This window comes from Arachis ipaensis, chromosome B10 (genome assembly GCF_059453495.1).
Source record: "Arachis ipaensis isolate K30076 ecotype BB chromosome B10, ASM5945349v1, whole genome shotgun sequence".
Taxonomy (NCBI): Eukaryota; Viridiplantae; Streptophyta; class Magnoliopsida; order Fabales; family Fabaceae; genus Arachis; species Arachis ipaensis.
Window position 1 is genome coordinate 25917100 of NC_142435.1, and position 19812 is coordinate 25936911.

At 34.6% G+C, this 19812-nt stretch overlaps 1 protein-coding gene and 1 pseudogene across 2 annotated transcripts; one reads left to right on the forward strand and one right to left on the reverse strand.

The window, feature by feature from the left end:
- Window positions 1–12097: 12097 nt before the first annotated feature.
- Window positions 12098–14431, reverse strand: LOC107620375 (secoisolariciresinol dehydrogenase pseudogene; annotated as a pseudogene).
- Window positions 13365–18577, forward strand: LOC107623093 (Pentatricopeptide repeat (PPR) superfamily protein). 2 transcript variants are annotated; one of them, XM_016325236.3, is made up of 4 exons: window positions 13365–13618; window positions 14137–14394; window positions 14493–14581; window positions 15141–18577. In XM_016325236.3, the coding sequence occupies exon 4, from the start codon at window positions 15358–15360 to the stop codon at window positions 17935–17937; it is 2580 nt and encodes an 859-aa protein (XP_016180722.1). In that variant the 5' UTR covers window positions 13365–13618; window positions 14137–14394; window positions 14493–14581; window positions 15141–15357; the 3' UTR covers window positions 17938–18577. The 2 variants fall into 2 exon arrangements, with proteins under 2 accessions (XP_016180722.1, XP_016180724.1); XM_016325238.3 differs by having other exon boundaries at window positions 14143–14394.
- Window positions 18578–19812: the final 1235 nt, after the last annotated feature.

Genomic DNA, 19812 nt, shown 5'->3' on the forward strand with positions numbered 1-19812 from the left:
CTGGGTGGTAATTTAATTCAAAATCATAATCCTTTAAAAGCTCCATCCACCTCCTCTGACGCATATTCAGGTCTTTCAGATTGAAAAGGTACTTCAAAATTTTGTGGTCCGAGAAGACTTGAAACTTGACGCCTTATAGATAATGTCTTCAGACTTTCAGAGCAAACACAACCATAGCTAGTTCAAGATTATGAGTCGGATGATTCATTTCGTGCAATCTCAACTACCGTGAAGCGTATACCACAACATTACGGTGTTGCATCAGCACACACCCCAGACCCTTCAATGATGCGTCACAGTATAACTCAAAAGGTTCGTTAGGCTCCGGCAATACTAACATAGGCGTTGTAGTTAGTTTTCACTTCAATGCTTGAAAACTTTTCTCGCATTCAAAAGTGCAAACAAATGACGTGTCCTTTCTAGTCAACTTAGTCATATCCAGCTATTCTTCAGTAAAATGAAGTTCACTGCCTCTGCTATGTTGAACTCTTATATTCATATAATTAGCACCCGAATCAATAAAATAACTTGAGATGGAATACGATGAATGCGATGCATTGTAAATGATTGCGGTAAAAAATAATTTTATTGTAAGGATAAAAGAAAATAAATTGAGTAAGAACACTCATTATATAATTAAAAGAATAAAAGTAAGATTGAATTTATAAAAAAAAGGTGAAATTCTAATTTAAACCTAAAAAATATCAATTTCGATAAAAAAAAATGCATGATTATTGTGTGAAATAGTTAAGAAAAGATAATTAAAAAACAAAATACAAAATTTTAGCTCTAGAATTTACACTTATGATCGGTAAATAAAATACTCTATATAGTACTCATGGATAGGAGTGGCAATACTACCCGAACCTACGGGTACCCACCCCCGCCCCTACCCGCTCGGGGTGGGTAATTACCCGTCCTCGCACCGGGGCGGGACGGGGCGGGTTTAGGTTAAACCCACCCCTACCTGCCTCGGTATATAATATATATAAAATAATTAGTAAAATGATTAATCATATTGTATCATATTTAAATTTTATTTTAATTTATGTTATGTATATAATGATGGTTATATAAATTTTAAAATTTAATTTTATTTGTTAGATTTTAATAATTATAGGGGCGGGGCGGGTACCCGCAGGGACGGGGTGGGGTTTAACATTTTACTACCGCAGGTAGAGGCGTGATGGGTTCAATGGGGGTTATTGTAGGGCCGGGGGAGTCGGGTGGGGCAAAAACCCGCCCCTACCCGCCCATTGCCACCCCTACATGGAGTGCAACCTTAGTCATCCCTTTCTCCGCAAAACCTTAAGAATCATGTCATAAACCATAGGCGAAAACCCAAACTCCTAGTAAATGGCAACTATCTCATCCCAAACTGCGAACGTCTAGTGATTGTTCTTGCAATATAGAGTAACAAGCTTGGGCAGAAAGGACCGCATTTCGTGGTACATTATGGCTCAGGCAAGAATGTGGGCAATGAGGCAGTAGGACTTGAAGTGAGAGCCATAGGTTTGGTGGTTGGCAGCGATTCAGAAGAATTCGAGGTAGGCAGAAGGGTGGAGGCGGAGGCGGCAAAGGAAGGCGTTGTTGAGGTGGTCGGAGAATTGGAATGAGAGGCGGGAGAGGTTGTGGGGGTGACGGAGGAGGAGGAGGAGGCAGGAAATGCGATCAAGGAACTCGGAGTGGTGGAGGTTGTATTCTTCTCGAAACTTCCATTGGAGTTAAGGACTGTGGTGAGGAAGTGGAAAGAGAAGAAGGCAATGTCGATGGAGAATGGGTATAGAGAGGGAATAAAACATTGATTGGGGAGAGATGTTAACATAGTTGCTTTGGGTCAATTTGTTACTGATGGACTGCCTGCAATGGCTATCTATTAAAATATAAATTTAAGTAGCAAGAAGGAGATGAAGGTGAGGTGTCAGGCTGAGACAAAAAGGGTGCAGCACATGCAGGCAGTTAGTGTTTACGTCGGACTTCCACACTTTCTTCTCTGCTGCAAATTTGAAAAAGTGAACCTGCCTGCACATTAATAATAATTAGCTGAGTTACATTCAAGAGAAGTTTGATATATTAAAACATTAGACAATAATATTAAAATTCACAGAGAAATTTATTTTATATAAGTAGAATTGAGAGTTGAAATTCTCATTATTCTCTTCCAATTTGTCTAATTTCATATGTTAAGCTCTGCTATGCCTTTTTTTTTTTTTTCTAGCTTTCAGGATAAGAAGATGGCAAAATTCAAGCTATTCAAAGGAGGGAAACCAGCAAAGTTGAGGCTTCACTCAAGGAGAACAAGATTTTTGCCTCTCTCTCTTTTTCTCTCTCTCTCTCTCTCTCTCTCTCTCTATATATATATATATATATATATATATATATATATATATATATATATATATATATATATATATATATATATATATATGGAGAGCTAAGTAGAACTATCAATTTCAATCAAATATAGAAGCCAATCTTTAACTAAACATTTCACCCAAAAACAAAAATTATATGGATATTAAGTTAAATGAATAAGGTTGTAGTTTCTCTTGGATCCCTCACTTCTCTTCATTCTTCTATTTTAGCCTCTCAATTCAAACTTCTCATTTTTCAGCCTAATAATATAGGTAACAAATAAGAAAATCATCAAATAAAAAAGGTAGAAAACTTTACCTTAACAGAATGATGAGCCAAGGTGAAGGGCAACAGAGAGAAGGGAAGCAGAAAGAGTCCAAAATCCTTGAACCAAGCAATAAGAAGAAGAACAAATAACAAATTAGATTTGACATCGAGATGAGAAACGAGCAACAAGAACAGAAAATTAAATTACTTTGAACAGTTGAAGTCACCGAAGGAAACTAGCAACGATAGCAGAGACCGCCAGCAAGATTTCTTCTTCTCAATGCGAGATGGAATTGATAGTGAAGAATTTTCCCCTCACGATAGGGGGAGCAGTCCAATCGTTATTCCGGCACAGGGGACGCGGAGAGTCGAGGGGACGAGAAACCAGCTGATTCGGCGAGGATGAGTGGTAAGGGGAAGCACGAGGGGAATGAGACTGAAACTGAAAGGAGGGTTGTTAGGTTGAAACTTATGTAAATGGTCATGGACATGTAAATGAGAATCGCTGAGGGGAAGAAGATTGGGTTGTTGTGGCTGCTGCGTGGTGGACTCGTGGTGATGGGAGTGACTGGTAAAGCACAAAAAAGAGAGGAGACTGAACCCGCGAGAAAGATTGGGCGAGTGAGTGAAGGTAGTAGACCCTGAACAGCACCTTCTGCACTTGTTGGGGAAGGGACAGTCTCACACGGACGTTGTGACAGTGCATGACCTAATGCATACAGCATATTCTTTTAATTTTTCATCCGGTCGGGCGATCCAATACTTGGACCAAATCCTATTGGATAGTTAACTCGGATCCATTTTTAAATATCGGATCTGACTTCAGTCCAATAAAACCAAACTAAAATTGGCCCAGTATTATTAGGCTTGAGTCAGGCGGATTGAACCAAATTATCTACATCCAAGGTTGCATGAGACAAAGATAGAGACAAAAAAATTGAGACTTAATTAACTTTTTAGATTATGCTTGAAATAAAGTATACAGAATTTTGTTAAAATTTTAATTTTCATCCACAAAAATTTTAATTTATGATATTTTCACTTTCTAAAAATATTGAATAGGTTAAAATTTTAATATGAGTCTCTAGCTATCAAATACAATATTAAATTTTAATTTTCTAGTTCTAATTCTAGTTTTAAAACAAATACCACCTAATTGAATATATACTTAGGGATACTTTGACAATTTTATAGCAAATAAGTATTATTTTCGATCCCCAATTATCCTCTTAAAAATAACTAAAAACAATAATGAATGTAAATTATTTGAAGTTATAATGTAATTTTTTACTTTTAAATTTTGATAAGTATAATTTATAACAAAGACACTTTTTAAAATGAAAGAATTGGATACATATTAAATAAAATGTTGCTCGAATAAATAATTTAGTAAGACATAAATAATTTTTACTAGGATTATTTATTAATTTTTAGTTGCGCTAAAATATATGATTGATAATAAAAATTACCCTCTTAAAAAATTATAACTATATACGCTTATGTTCATGAAAAATTATATATATGGGTGTATATAATTTATATAATTATTATGGTAAAAATTTGTCAACATGACTCAGGCCAATTTCATTATTGTTTCTGATGTTATTAGAAGGAATAAAAAAAAAATCTTTTGTCAAAAGTTGAGTTTATTAAAAAAATATATTTATTACTAAATGTCTATTTTATTTAGTAGTATCAAAAGTTACAAATAGAAATTATTTTAAGAAAGAGAGTTTTTTTTTATTATTATTATAACTTTTTATACTGCATTGTTAACAAGAGTTAAGATGAATCATGGTTATCAATTGATCTAATTTTAAAGAAACATGCATTCACTTTAACCATCAATGGGTCTAATTTAAAAGAGAAAAATAGAAAAAAGAAAAAGAAGAAACATAAATTCACTTATGGGCAATAGGTATCTATAAAATAAAATTGAATATCTAAGTTGCATCAAGTATTTTAATAAATTTTTTTTTCAGTTTGGTAAATATTTAGTTAAGACTTAAAAATAGAGCTGTCAATTGGGTTTGTTCACATCTGTTTAGGTTCAGTTCGCCTAAACGAAATGTGTTTGTCTTATTATAAATAGTTTTGGGCCTCTAATTAAAACCCGATCCATTTAGTGACAGCAAACGAGTTACATGAAGTATCCGTTTATTGTTGTTCAAAAACCCAATTTTGGAGAAAAAAGAAATAGTCGAAAACTACTTAATGCCGTTTATAGTTGAAGTGATGAAATTCCTTGTCTTGCAAGAAATTGAGTTGGATTAATTTCCGCAAATAAAAATTATAAAAAATAAAATATTAAACGAACTATTTATTTATTGTGTAGACTAGTCTATTTTGTTAAGATAAGCCTTGTGATGTGGATGCTCATTTAATGGGCAGTTCACTATTTCCAGGATGAGAACTTAGTTTCTCAATATGAAATGAAATTAATAAAATCAAATATCAATGCTTTTGTACGCCTATAAATAGGTATAGAAGGAATAGACAAGAACAATAAAATATTTTCTTCTCTCTCTTTTACTATAATATTCTTCTCTTTATACACTGTTAATAAACTCTCTCTTTTATTTCTCTGTAATTTCAAACTACAATATTTATAATATTAATAAATAGATAAACTACTTATATTATAGTAACTACTTATATTATAGTGAGATAAGAGCAAGTTTATATTTCTCTATTTTATATTTACATCTTCCTTATTTATTTAGTTATTTTACAACACGTTATCAGCACGAGACTCTGATCAAATTTTTAAGAAGACTCAGGTAACAAATTTTCATTATGTCGAAACTCTCTCATCTTGAATTCAATGCTCTTGATATATCTGGAAACAATTATTTATCATGGATACTAGATGCTGAAATCCATCTTGATTCAATGGATCTTGGGGATACCATTAAGGCTGAAAATAATGCATCCCAGAAGGATAAAGCTAAAGCCATGATTTTTCTTCATCGCCATCTTGATGAAGAATTGAAAAATGAATATCTCACATTAAAAGATCCTACAGATCTTTGGAAAGACCTTGAAGAAAAGTACAATCATCAAAAAACGGCGATACTTCCTCAAGCCCGATATGAATGGACGCACTTGTGTCTACAAGATTTTAAATCTATAAATGAATATAATTCTGCAATGTTTCGAATCACCTCACGAATGAAATTATGTGGGGAAAAGATAACTGATCATGATATGTTGGAGAAAACTTTCTCAACCTTCCATACCTCGAATGTGCTCCTACAGCAGCAGTATCGAGAAAAAGGGTTTAAAAAATATTCTGAGTTAATTTCTTGCCTTCTTATTGCTGAACGCAACAATGAGTTGCTCTTGAAAAATCATGAAGCGCGCCCAGCTGGCGCCGTCCCATTTCTTGAAGTAAATGTGGCAAATTACCCCAGAAGAGGTAAATGGCAAGGTTTTAATAACAAGAAAAATTATGGAAGGAAGAGGAATTATATTCAAAAGAGAGGATCTCACCAGAAGTGGGATAAAGAAAGAAATATCGGGTAGAATAAATCAACAAAGGATAAGTATTTCCGTTGTGGTGGAAAGGGCCATTGGTCACGTACCTGTCGTACCCCAAGGCACCTAGTCGATCTTTACCAGGCATCTTTGAAAAAGGACGACAAGGGAAAAGAATCGAATTTCGTTTCAAATGATGCTGAAAATTCCACCACTCATTATGATGTATCTGATTTCTTTGAGGATCCTGAAGGAATATTGGTCATTTGATAAATGATGGAATAGTTTAATGTGTGAGATTGTTAAGTATTCATGTAAATAAATAATGTAAAGAACTTATTATTAAGTTTTATTTTCTATGTATTTAAGTTTCAAATATGATGTATATAAAATATTAATGTTTATGAATTTTGAAATCATTAAATGTGTCATGTTTTAAAATAAAATTTTAGTATATGACATTATTTTTATATGCAGTATTTCTTAGAAAAATAATTCTGATCAAGTATTCAATTTAGCTGTGCATACTACTCATTTTATTATTATTTGTCTTTGAAGAGAATGGCAAGGATATATAATGAAGATGTATGCCTTGCGAATAGTGCAAGTTCGCACACTATTCTCAAAAGTGATATATATTTTACCCATCTTGTGCCAAAAGAAGAATGTGTTAATACTATTATCGGCTCAGATAATGTGATTGAAGGCTCCGGAAGAGCTATAATTTTGTTTTCCGGAGGAACAAAATTCATAATAAATAATGCACTATTGTCTACCAAGTCTCGAAGAAACTTGTTGAGCTTTAAAGATATTCGTCAAAATGGATATCATATTGAGACTATGAATGAGGGAAGTCATGAGTACTTATGTATCATAACTCATGATTCAAATAAAAATGTTATATTAGAAAAGTTTCCCTCACTTTCATCTGGGTTATATTATACCAAGATTAGTGCAATTGAATCACATGCCACTGTAAACCAGAAGTTTACTAGCCCAAATGAATTCATAACTTGGCACGACCGATTGGGTCATCCGGAAACAACCATGATGAGGAGAATTATTGAAAACTCCCATGGAAATTCACTAAAGAACCAGAAGATTCTTAAACTAGTGAATTTTGTTGTGCTGCATGTTCTCAGGGAAAGTTAATTTTAAGGCCATCACTAGTAAAGATTGGATTTGAGTCCCCTGAATTCCTAGAAAGGATTCAAGGTGATATATGTGGACCTATTCATCCACCATGTGGATCTTTTAGATATTTTATGGTCCTGATAGACGCATCTTCGAGATGGTCACATATGTGCTTATTATCTTCTCGCAACCTGGCGTTTGCGAGATTACTGGCTCAAATTATTCGATTAAAAGCACAATTTCCAGAAAATCCAATCAAAGCAATTCGTCTGGATAATGCTGGTGAATTTACTTCCCAAGCTTTTGATGCTTATTGTATAGCTAATGAAATAAGTGTTGAACATCCAGTAGCTTATGTTCACACACAAAATGGGTTAGCAGAATCACTTATTAAGCACCTCCAATTAATTACTAGACCCTTGCTTATGAGAACAAATCTCCCAACCTCGGTTTGGGGGCATGCTGTTTTACATGCCGCAGCACTTATTCGTTTGAGGCCAACGAGTTACCATCAGTTCTCTCCTATGCAATTAGCTTTTGGCCAGCAGCCAAATGTCTCCCATTTAAGAATATTTGGGTGTGCGATATATATTCCCATTGCACCACCTAATCAAACCAAAATGGGACCCCAAAGAAAATTGGAGATATATGTTGGATATGATTCTCCCTCTATAGTGAGGTATCTTGAGATACAAACTAGAGATGTATTTAAAGCTTGGTTTGTGGATTGTCATTTTGATGAATCAAAATTTCCAACATTAGGGGGGAGAGAATAAGCTTCCTGAAAAGGAACTTAATTGGAATGAATCATCCTTGATGCATTTAGATCCTCGATCAGGGTAATGTGAACTAGAAGTTCAAAAGATTATACATTTGCAAAGAATAGCAAATAAATTGACGGATGCATTTTCCGATACAAAGAGGATAACCAAATCTTATATACCTGCGGAAAATGCCCCAATTCGAATTGATGTCCCAATAGGACAAGTAGCCACTGAAGCAAATTCATGCCAGAAGCGTGGCAGGCCTGTCGGTTCTAAAGATAAAAATTCTCGAAAGAGAAAAGAGGTAAATACTATTCCTGTTGAGAAAGACATAGTAGAGACACCTGCAGTTGTCCAAAATTCTGATATAGTTTTAACGCCAGAAGAAGTTTAGGTACCTGAAAATTGTGAAAATGACAAGATCTCAATAAATTATGTCTTTACAGGAGAGAAATGAGACCGAAATAAGACAATTGTCAATGAAATATTTGCATATAATGTGGCATTAAATATCATGCATGAAAGTAAGGATCTTGAGCCAAGATCAGTCGAAGAATGTCGACAAAGAAATGATTGGCCAAAATGGGAAGAAGCCATGAAGGCTGAATTAGACTCACTTGCAAAACGTGAAGTCTTTGGACCTGTAGTCTGTACACCTGAAGATGTAAAACCTGTTGGATACCGATGGGTATTTGTGAGAAAACGAAATGAGAAAAATGAATTTGTGCGCTATAAAGCTTGACTTGTGGCACAAGAATTTTCACAAAGGCCCGGTATAGATTATGAAGAAACGTATTCCCCTGTAGTGGATGCAATAACATTGCATTATTTGGTCAGTTTATCTGCATATCATAAACTGCATATGCATTTAATGGATGTGGTAACAGCCTATTTATATGGCTCATTAGATCGGGATATCTATATGAAAGTCCCTGAAGGACTAAAGATATCTAAACCATCCAATGAATATTCACAAGGGTTATACTCAGTCAAATTGCAAAGATCTTTATACGGCCTAAAGCAATCTGGACGAATGTGGTATAATCGTCTTACTGAGTATTTGGCCAAAAACAGATTCAAGAATGATGAAATATGTCCGTGTGTTTTCATAAAGAAAACTGCATCTGGATTCATTATAATTGCTGTGTATGTTGATGATTTAAATATCATTGGGACTCCTGAAGAGATTCCAACAATTATAAAAACGCTAAAAGAAGAGTTTGAGATGAAAGATCTTGGAAGGACTAAATTTTGTCTCGGCCTGCAGATCGAGCATATAAAAAATGAGATCTTTATTCATCAAACAACATACACAGAAAAGATCTTGAAAAAATTTTATATGGATAAGTCACATCCCTTGAGTACCCCAATGATCGTAAGATCTTTGGATGTGGAGAAGGATCAAGTCCGTCCTAAAGAAGAAAATGAAGATATCCTTGGTCAAGAAGTACCATATCTTAGTGTCATTAGAGCGCTAATGTATCTTGCTAATAATACACGACCCGATATATCATTTACTGTGAACTTACTAGCAAGGTATAGTTCCTCTCCAACCAAAAGACATTGGAGCGGAATTAAGCAAATCTTTTGATATCTTCATGAAACGGTTGATATGGGAATGTTTTATCCTTATGGATCCAAGTCACAATTAGTTGGTTATGCAGATGCTGACTACTTGTCTGATCCACATAAAGGGAGATCTCAAACAGGATACCTGTTCACATATGGTGGTACAGTTATATCATGGAGGTCCACGAAACAGACGATAGCATCAACCTCCTCTAATCATGCTGAAATACTGGCGATTCATGAAGCTAGTCGCGAGTGTTTTTGGCTCAGGAGTCTGATTCAATATATTCTGTCATCATGTGGATTGATTGATCATAAGATAGCTCCAACTGTCCTGTTTGAAGATAATACATTATGCATTGCTCAACTTAAAGGCGGATACATCAAAGGTGATAGAACAAAGCATATTTCTCCCAAATTCTTATTCACTCATGATCTTCAAAATCAAGGGATAATTGATGTCCAACAGATCCACTCAAGTGACAATCTGACAGATTTATTCACAAAGTCACTCCCAAAATCCTCCTTTGAAAGATTGGTACATGGGATTGGGATGCGTCGATTTCGAGACAATAAATGATGTTGACAAGAGAAGGAGACTGTACTCTTTTTTTTCCTTGGTCAGGTTTTTTCCCATTGGGTTTTTGTTGACAAGGTTTTTAATGAGGCAGTCCCCATTACAAAGGATTTTGTACTCTTTTTCCTTCACTAAAGTTTTTTTCCATTGGGTTTTCTTTAGTAAGGTTTTAACGAGGCATATTCCTAAATGGTCGTCCAAGGGGGAGTGTTAAGATAAGCCTTGTGATGTGGATGCCCATTTAATGGGCGGTTCACTATTCTCAGAATGAGAACTTAGTTTCTCAATATGAAATGAAATTAATGAAACCAAATATCAATGCTTTTGTACGCCTATAAATAGGCATGACCTGATGTAGAAGGAATAGACAAGAACAATAAAATATTTCCTTCTCTCTCTCTTTTACTATAATATTCTTTTCTTTATACACTGTTAATAAACTCTCTCTCTCTTTTATTTCTCTGTAATTTCAAATTACAATATTTATAATATTAGTAAATAGATAAACTACTTATATTATAGTAACTACTTATATTATAGTGAGATAAGAACAAGTTTATATTTCTCTATTTTATATTTACATCTTCCTTATTTATTTAGTTGTTTTACAACATATTTAACCCCTTCTTTTTTTAACTAATTGCATTGAAGCTATTTAATATTTTGTTTTTAATAACTTGAGAGAGAGAGAAATCTATCTATTTAAAGCATAAATAAATTGATCCGATGAGTTTTATCCATTTTAACAGTCGTTTGTAGCTTAAATTTTTATAGTAATCTTTAAGATTTACGACTTTCACTATTTTAGTCACTTAAATTAAAATTTATTATATTGATCTTCGAAATCTAGTTTTAGGCATCATATTAGTTTCTAAACCCTTTCTGGTTTTGAATCAACAAACAGAATATTCAGTTAGCTCTGATTTGTCACGTTAAACACATGATCGAATGATATTGTTTCATTTTGGCACTTAAACAATACAAAAACAAGTCATTTTGGAGAATAAGAAAAGATAACACGGTTTGCACATCATAAAAACTTTTCTTCGTCTTTTCAATTTTGCCTTGTCTAAGCGCTAAAACAAAACGACGTCGTTTAGACTTGTGTCCAGCGAGACAAATCAGAGCAGTACTTTAATTTGTAGTACTTCAATTTGATGAATTAAAATAATAAAAACTATAAATCTAAAAAACCACTTTAAGAATTTAGTCTTCGTTTATAAAAAATATTTTCTAACAAAAATAAATATTTTTTGGTAAATAAATATTAGTAACATGAATTTTTTATTGTTTAAAATTATTTTTTTATATTTAAAAAAGTCAACAAACCCTATCTCTCCTTCAAGTTTGTTGATATGTCACTTATTATGATTTATGAAGGTTACGGAGAAGGGGGAGAAAAAATAAAAACCTCTTAATTAGTACCCAAGAAATCTTCGCTTTATTTTATTATGGAAAAGTATATGAAACTAAGAGGTGATCAGTCAAAAAGTAAACAACTTAACTAATTTATAATTATATTTAACTAATTTTATTTATTTTTAATTTATAATATTTGATATTAATTACTTCTCACCCCAAATTAAAATTCTGAATGATACGTTGGAGAAATAGAGGCGGGGATCACGGAACTTCCAACAATCCCGATTCTTAGTATATAAAAAAATTTATAAAATATATAAAAGAACATCCATTTAGTATGAAAAAGAAACATTCTGATACTTAGTAAAAGAAGAAACATCTTAATGCCTAATATAAGCATCATTCACGTAGAGATTTTGGATTCACCCAAAAGCATTTGGCTGATTTTTGGCTGATACCCTCTTGATTTCCTAGCATTGTTGTATTATTATACAGAAAACAGTACAATACTATTACACATCATTGAGAGCAAGACTAATAAATTAGTAAACAAAATAGGACATATATAAAAGTTTAAAGTGTTAAAACTTAATTAAGATTGTGAAAACAAACCGAACATTAGATTAATAGTAGTAAAACCACCATCAATAGCTAGATTATGACCATTGATGTACTTGGACTCATCACTAGCCAAATAGAGTGCAGTTTGTGCTACATCTTCTTCCATCAAATGAACACCTTTAAAATTCGAATAAACATTTGAACACCCTTCATCATCAAGTTTAAAGAACCCTCTAATTCCAGCACTGTTAGCAACGGAGTAAGGTGACAAACAATTCACTATTATGCCAAAATTTCAAAGCTCAGCAGCTGCATTCTTTGTGAGTCCAATTAAGCCATGTTTGGAACTTGTATTCGCATGAGTTGCAGCCTCTCCAACTCTTGAACTTACAGTCCTTATGTTTACAATACTACCCTTTTTGGTTGGGATCATCACTCTAGCTGCATACTTGATTCCCAAAAAAGGCCCCGTAATGTTGACACTAAAAACGCGCTGAAAATCTGCCACATCATTGTCAAGAATGCTAGGGTTAGCATCATCTATTGCTGCAGCGTTGTTCACAATTATGTCTAGATTTTAATACTTTGATTATTGCTATGTTAACTGCATTTTTAACATCATCTTCTTTTGCTACATCACAATGTACATAGGTTGCGAATTTAACTCCTATGTCATCTTGGAAAGTGAGTCCTTGTTGGTCTCGAATGTTGGCACTCACCGATGCCCCTACCCCTACCAGTAATCAAAGCCACATTTCCTTCAAGTTTGCATAAATTGTAAACTGAATGGATTGCTAGAAATTTGAACTCCCGACCCTTATTTAAACGGATGGCTAAACTAACAAAGTAGTTCATTTTACTCTCTTATTTTTTTTAGTAATTTTACATTTTCAGAAACCAATGCAACCAAAGATCTAGCCCAATCCAACTAACACACGTACTTAACCTTGACAAAATGCAATAAGAATTATACTTTTCTCACACCACTCTTGTAAACTGATTATTATAGTTTTGATGCATCATGTGTGCATATATAGAGATTTGATTCAAGATAAGAGGAAAAGGAAATTTTAGGTTCTAGTGTTATAGGTGGTTTAAGTGCACACCATGACACCATACTGGCTCATGAATTCTAACCGTGCTGGATTCCGGCTTCAAAGATTTGTAATTGATATATTTTTTTTCTGTTAGATGTAATTTATATATTGTGTAGTACATTGTTGGACTCATCCATGGATTTTGGGCCGATTTGTTCATTTCCGAAAACAAGCTTGACAAAAACGAAAAAGGCCCTAAACATACGTACCGAGTTACTCTCAGCCCTCTCTGAGTCTCAATCCCTTCTTCGTGCCCCCTGCTCAGCCACCATCACCAGCCTCAATCAATCTTCTTCTCCGTGCCGGCGCTGCACTGGTCGACTTCTTCTTCTCGCGCTGCTCTCCTCTCCTCTCCGTGCTGCTCGCGACTCAGTCCGAAGCTCAGTCACCCCGCCGCCAGCCCCTCCGCCACCTCAGCTCAGCTGCCCCTTCCCCTGTTCTCAAGCTCATCTCAGGTAAACTGTTATTTTCAGTTTTTTATTTTATTTTAATTTAGGTCTGATTATAATTAAGCTCAGTCACGCCACCACCACAGATAATTTTTTAAATTAAGGTCTGATTATAAATTTTAATTTGTTCTAATTTTTAAGCTAATGCTTGATTTGTTCTGATTCTTAATCTTTTCTAATTTTTAAAATTTGTCCTGATTATAGGATAATGCTTTATTGTTCTGATCATGTGGTTGATTTGTTCTGATTATATTGATCTAATTTATTAGCATTACCATGGTTGATTTCTCTGTTGCTGAATTATATGGTTGATTTGTTCTGGTTATAAGTTAATGTTTTGTGTTTAGGATGTATAAGACTTTAGACCATGTTATAATATTTTGTGTTATTTGTATGTTACTTAAATATTTGTATTATTAGTATTGCCTGGTGATTATGCTTTAGTTCTAGAATTTGATTGCTGCTTGCTATATGTTTTCTAAGTGAATTTTATCTCTTTTCAACCTTAACAATCCTCCTTTCAGTTTCAGTCTCATTCCCCTCGCGCCTCCCCTCAACACTCATCCTCGAGGGCCGCTTCCAGCTGCTCACCATCCTCGCCAGCTAGTTTCTCGTCCCCTCGACTCTTACCGTCCTCTGTGCTGGAATTACGATTGGACTGCTCCCTCTGGCATTAGGGGAAAATTTTTCAGTATCAGTTCCATTTCGCATTGAGAAGAAGAAATCTCACCTGTGATCTCTGCAGTTGCTGCTAGTTTCCTTCAGTGACTTCAACTGTTCAAGTAATTTAATTTCCTGTTCTTGTTGCTTGTTTCTCATCTCTATGTCAAATCTGATTTGTTATTTGTTCTTGATGCTGCTGTTAATTTTCTGCCTCCAGAGATATTCTTCTTCTTGTTCAGGGATTTTGGACTATTTCTGCTTCCCTTCTGTCTGTGCCCCTTCAACCTGGCTCAATATTCTGTTAAGGTAAAGTTTTCTACCTTTTTATTTGAAGTTTAAATTGAGAGGAGGCTAGAAGAGAAGAATGAAGGGAAGTGATGGACCAAAAGAAACTAGAACTTTGTTAACCTTAGTTTCCATATAATTTTGGTTTTTGTGTCAGTTTGAAATGTTTAGTTAAAGACTGGTTTATATATGTGATTGAACTTGATAGTTCTACTTAGCTCTGCATATAACTATAGCTTCTACATATATTGAGAGAGAGAGAGAGGATAAAGGAGAAGAATGAAGGAAAGAGAGGGAGCAAAAAGAGACAAGAACCTTGCTCTCCTCGAATGAAGCTACAACTTTGCCCGTTTGCCTCCTTTGAATAGCCTGAATTTGGCCATCTTCCTATCCTGAAAAAAAAAAAAAAAAAAAAAAACTAGCCGAGCTAAACATATGAAATTAGACAAATTGCAAGAGAATAATGAGAATTTCAACTCTCAACTCTACTTATATAAAGTAAATTTCTCTTCGAATTTTAACATTATTCACTAATAACTTCTCTTGACTGTAACTCAGCTAATTTCTTATTAATGTGCAGGTTCACTTTTTCAAATTTGCAGCAGTGGAAAAAGTGTGAAAGTCCGATGTAATCACTGCCTGCCTGCATGTGCTGCACCCTTTTTGTCTCAGCTTGACACTTCACCTTCATCTCCTTCTTGCTACATAACTTTATATTTTAGTAGATAGCAACTGCAGGCTGTCCATCGGTAACCAAATTGATCCAAAGCAGCTATGTTAGCATCTCTCCCCAATCAATGTTTTCTTTCCTCTCTAAACCCATTCTCCATCGACATTGTCTTCTTCTGTTTCCACTTCCTCGCCACAGATCCATTCACCACACTTCCCAACTTCAATGGAAGCTTCGAGAAGAATACAACCTCCCCTACCCAGAGCTCCTTGACCGCATTTCCCACCTCCTCCTCCTCGGCCGCCCCCACGCCCTCTCCCGCCTCTCATTCCAATTCTCCGACCACCTCACTGATGCCCTCCTCCGCCGCCTACGCCTCCACCCCTCTGCCTGCCTCGAATTCTTCCAAATTGCCGACAACCACCAGACCTATGGCCCTCACTTCAAGTCCTACTGTCTCATTGCCCATATTCTTGCCCGAGCCAGAATGTACCCCGAAACGCGGTCATTTCTGCACAAGCTTGTATCTCTATATTGCAAGAACAATTACTGGACGTTCGCAGTTTGGGATGAGATAGTTGCCGTTTACCGGGAATTTAGGTTTTCGCCTGTGGTTTTTGACATGATTCTTAAGGTTTTTACGGAGAAAGGGATGACTAAGGCTGCACTCCATGTGTTTGATGAAATGGGAAGGTTGGGTAGGACCCCGAGTTTGAGGTCCTGCAATTTCTTGCTGGGCAAGTTGGTTAGTACCAATGAAGGAAGCATTGCTTTGATGGTTTTCGAGCAGATTGAGAGGATGGGGATTGTGCCAGATGTGTACATGTGTAGTATTGTTGTGAATGCGCATTGTTGCGAGGGAAAGCTTGATCGGGCTGTAGAGTTTGTGGAGAAGATGGAAAGGATGGGATTTGAGACTAATGTTGTGACCTACAATGCTTTAGTTAATGGGTATGTTAATGTGGGGGATGTAGAAGGTGCTGAAAGGGTGATTGGTTTGATGTTGGAAAAAGGGATTTTGAGGAATGTGGTTTCTTGTACATTGTTGATGAAAGGTTATTGTAAGAAATTTAGGTTGGAAGAAGCAGAAAGGGTGCTTCGTGATGTGGAGGAGGATGAGATGCTGGTTGTGGATGAACGTGTTTACGGTGTTCTTGTGGATGGGTATTGTCAGGTGGGAAAAATGGATGATGCTGTTAGGATTCGAGATGAGATGTTGAGGGCTGGATTGAAAATGAATATTTTTGTCTGTAATTCTTTGATTAATGGGTATTGTAAGCACAGCCAGGTTTGCAAAGCTGAGGAAGTGTTCAGGAATATGTCATGTTGGAATTTGAGGCCAGATTCTTATAGCTATAATACATTGTTAGATGGATACTGCAGAGAAGGGGAAATAAGTAAAGCATTTATGTTCTGTGAAGAGATGTTGCGTGAAGGTATTAGTGCATCGGTTGTGACCTACAATACTGTTCTGAAGGGATTGGTTCGTGTGGGTTTATATGACGATGCTTTGTGCCTTTGGAATTCAATGATACAAAGAGGTGTGGCTCCCAATGAGGTCAGCTACTGTACACTTCTTGATTGCTTTCTCAAAATGAGAGACTTGGAGAGGTCTATGAGGGTGTGGAAAGAAATTTTAGGCAGGGGATTCACTAAAAGCACAGTTGCATTCAATACGATGATTAATGGATTATGTAAGATGGGGAAAATGGTTGAAGCAGTGGCTATTTTAATTAGGATGGAGGAACTTGGATGTTTACCAGATGAAATAACATATAGGACCCTGAGTGATGGCTATTGTAAAAGTGGTAATATTCTTGAAGCATTTAGAATTAAAGCTGTAATGGAAAGACAAGCAATTTCTCCGTCCATCGAAATGTACAATTCCCTTATTGATGGACTTTTTAAGTCTAAGAAGTCTAACGATGTCGCTAATCTCCTTGTTGAGATGCAAACAATTGGATTATCACCAAATGCTGTTACCTATGGAAGCCTAATTTCTGGATGGTGTGACGAGGGGAAGCTAGATAAAGCTTTTAATTTATATTCTGAGATGATTGAAATGGGTTTCACGCCTAATTTGGTGATCTGTAGCAAAATTGTTAGCAGCCTTTATAAGTTTGACAGAATCAACGAAGCAACTGTGATTCTGGACAAAATGGTGGATTTTGATCTTCTTACAATTCATAATTGTTCTGATAAGTTTGTTGAAAATGACATCATAAGTCAAGAAGCTCGGAAAATTGTCGATTCCCTTGATAAAAGTGATATGTGTAATTCTCTTCCAAATAACATTATGTACAACATAGCTATTGCAGGGCTTTGTAAATCTGGGAAGGTTGAGGAAGCAAGAAGTTTTTTGTCAACATGGTCATCTAGAGGCTTTCTTCCTGATAATTTCACATACTGCACCTTAATTCATGCTTATTCCATGGCTGGCAATGTGGATGATGCTTTCAACTTAAGGGATGAGATGCTGGGAAGAGGGATTATTCCAAATATCACTACATACAATGCACTAATAAATGGTTTGTGCAAATTAGGAAATATGGGTCGAGCGCATAGACTTTTTGCTAAACTTCATCGCAAGGGCTTAGTTCCTAATGCTGTTACCTATAACATACTAATCGGTGGTTACTGTAGAATTGGTGATCTTAATGAAGCCTCTAAATTGAGAGAGAAGATGGCAGAAGAAGGGATTTCTTGAATCCATACACTGCTGTTGCTTCTGGATCAAGCTCTTCTGGTAGATCTTAAGCAAATTCTTCCCTGATGCTTAAATTTTGACGAGTTATAAGCACCAGTCTTAATACTACACATCTACAACCATGTGCTGATGCATCAGTTTCAATCCAAGTCAAAATTCCTATTTGCAGATGATTTCAGGTTCATAATAGCCCCATGGGGTTGAATGTAGAGTTTCATTCTTTTTGTTAAGGAATGCTAGATGTGTTATATAATTTTGGTTTCTATTACAATGATGCTTTTTTCTGGATGTGTCATTGCTCATTGGACTATAAAGTGCTCATAGCACCTGCTAATGACTCTGATATGGATTGATCCGCTACTATATTCAAGGTGCCGTCGGAACTCAATTCAGAATCCGATGATGAGCTTAGCAATTTCTGCATAAGAGTGAATTCTTCAAAGAGGGTTATTTGCAAGAAGACGTGGAACAAGCAGCAATTAAATACATTGCTGTATCTGTAATTCTGTATGTTAACTTTTGCTCCTTAACAGCCATGATTCTGATTTTTCCTCGAAACTTTATTACAACATGTATAATTCCTACTGAATTCATATTTGGTGAATTATATATATATACCCCCACACGATATTATGACAAACATTTATCAAATTTATTACATTAGTACAGACTAATCATTCATAGCTAGTTGGCTGCAATATAATTTCATAAATAAATAATATTCTGTCTAAATATATATAGCTGAAAGTAAAATTATCCTTCAACTTTATTCTTAAGTGTTAACTTTATTAAAACTTTTAAGCTAAAAGTATAGTTTTCAATCTATAATTTGCAGCTTGTTATGTTTTGGGAACCTTGTTATGGATTGGGAACTTTGGAGTCAAGAAATGGATAATCAGGTAACCAAGAACAAACGAGCATTTGCAACAAGATCTGAAGTTGTTTTCGCCTCTTTTGGTTTATGTTTTGTTCGAGTGAGTTTGTTTGACCAATCCAATACTTGTTAGCTGAAATTCACTGCTATAATATTAGTTACTAGTTAAGTCGAAAGAAGAATCATCTTTAGAAGTCAATCTTGTTGGCGTCACCAAGGGACGCTTTGGGTAGCTATCATACTGAATCTTGTGGACAATTTTTTCTTTCCAACAACACCTATTTCTATATTGATTAACCATTAAACATAAACTCAAATTAACATTTAACAATCAAGAAGCCTTTCACAGTAACAAAGTCCTTAACCAAATTAAATAATTAAATACTCCAAGATATAATCTAATAATAATTCACAATTATTTAATTTCAACCAACTGATAACTTCTGTGAATAAATTTTTCGTTGAATTTGAGTCAACTTAATTGGATCTAATTAGCAAAAACGCTTGGATATATAACTAGACTGAATATATAATAATAATAACAATAATAATAATAATAATAATAATAATAATAATAAATCTTTAAATTTAATAAGTAAATTTATTATATTATTTATTTAATTGAATAATACATATAAAATAATAATAAAAATATGACACATAATAAATTAGATTATAGTGGTATTATTTATTTTTAATTTAACAATGTTATATGTCCATTAAATATTGTCATTTTGGGTCAGTACTTATTCGTAATAATTTATACTTATCGTTACAAAAATTTGTACACAAAAAATATATAATTTATATCTATATTTATCAAAATTTATACATATTAATCAATACAAATTACATTTATATTATTAAAATTTACACACATAAATTAATAAAATTTATTTATTAAAAATAATTTAATATTTATACCGATCAAATATTAGCCAAAATTACTAAAATCCGTTGCCCTTAGGACTTAGGAGTTTCTGTTTTCAACCATTGCAAAC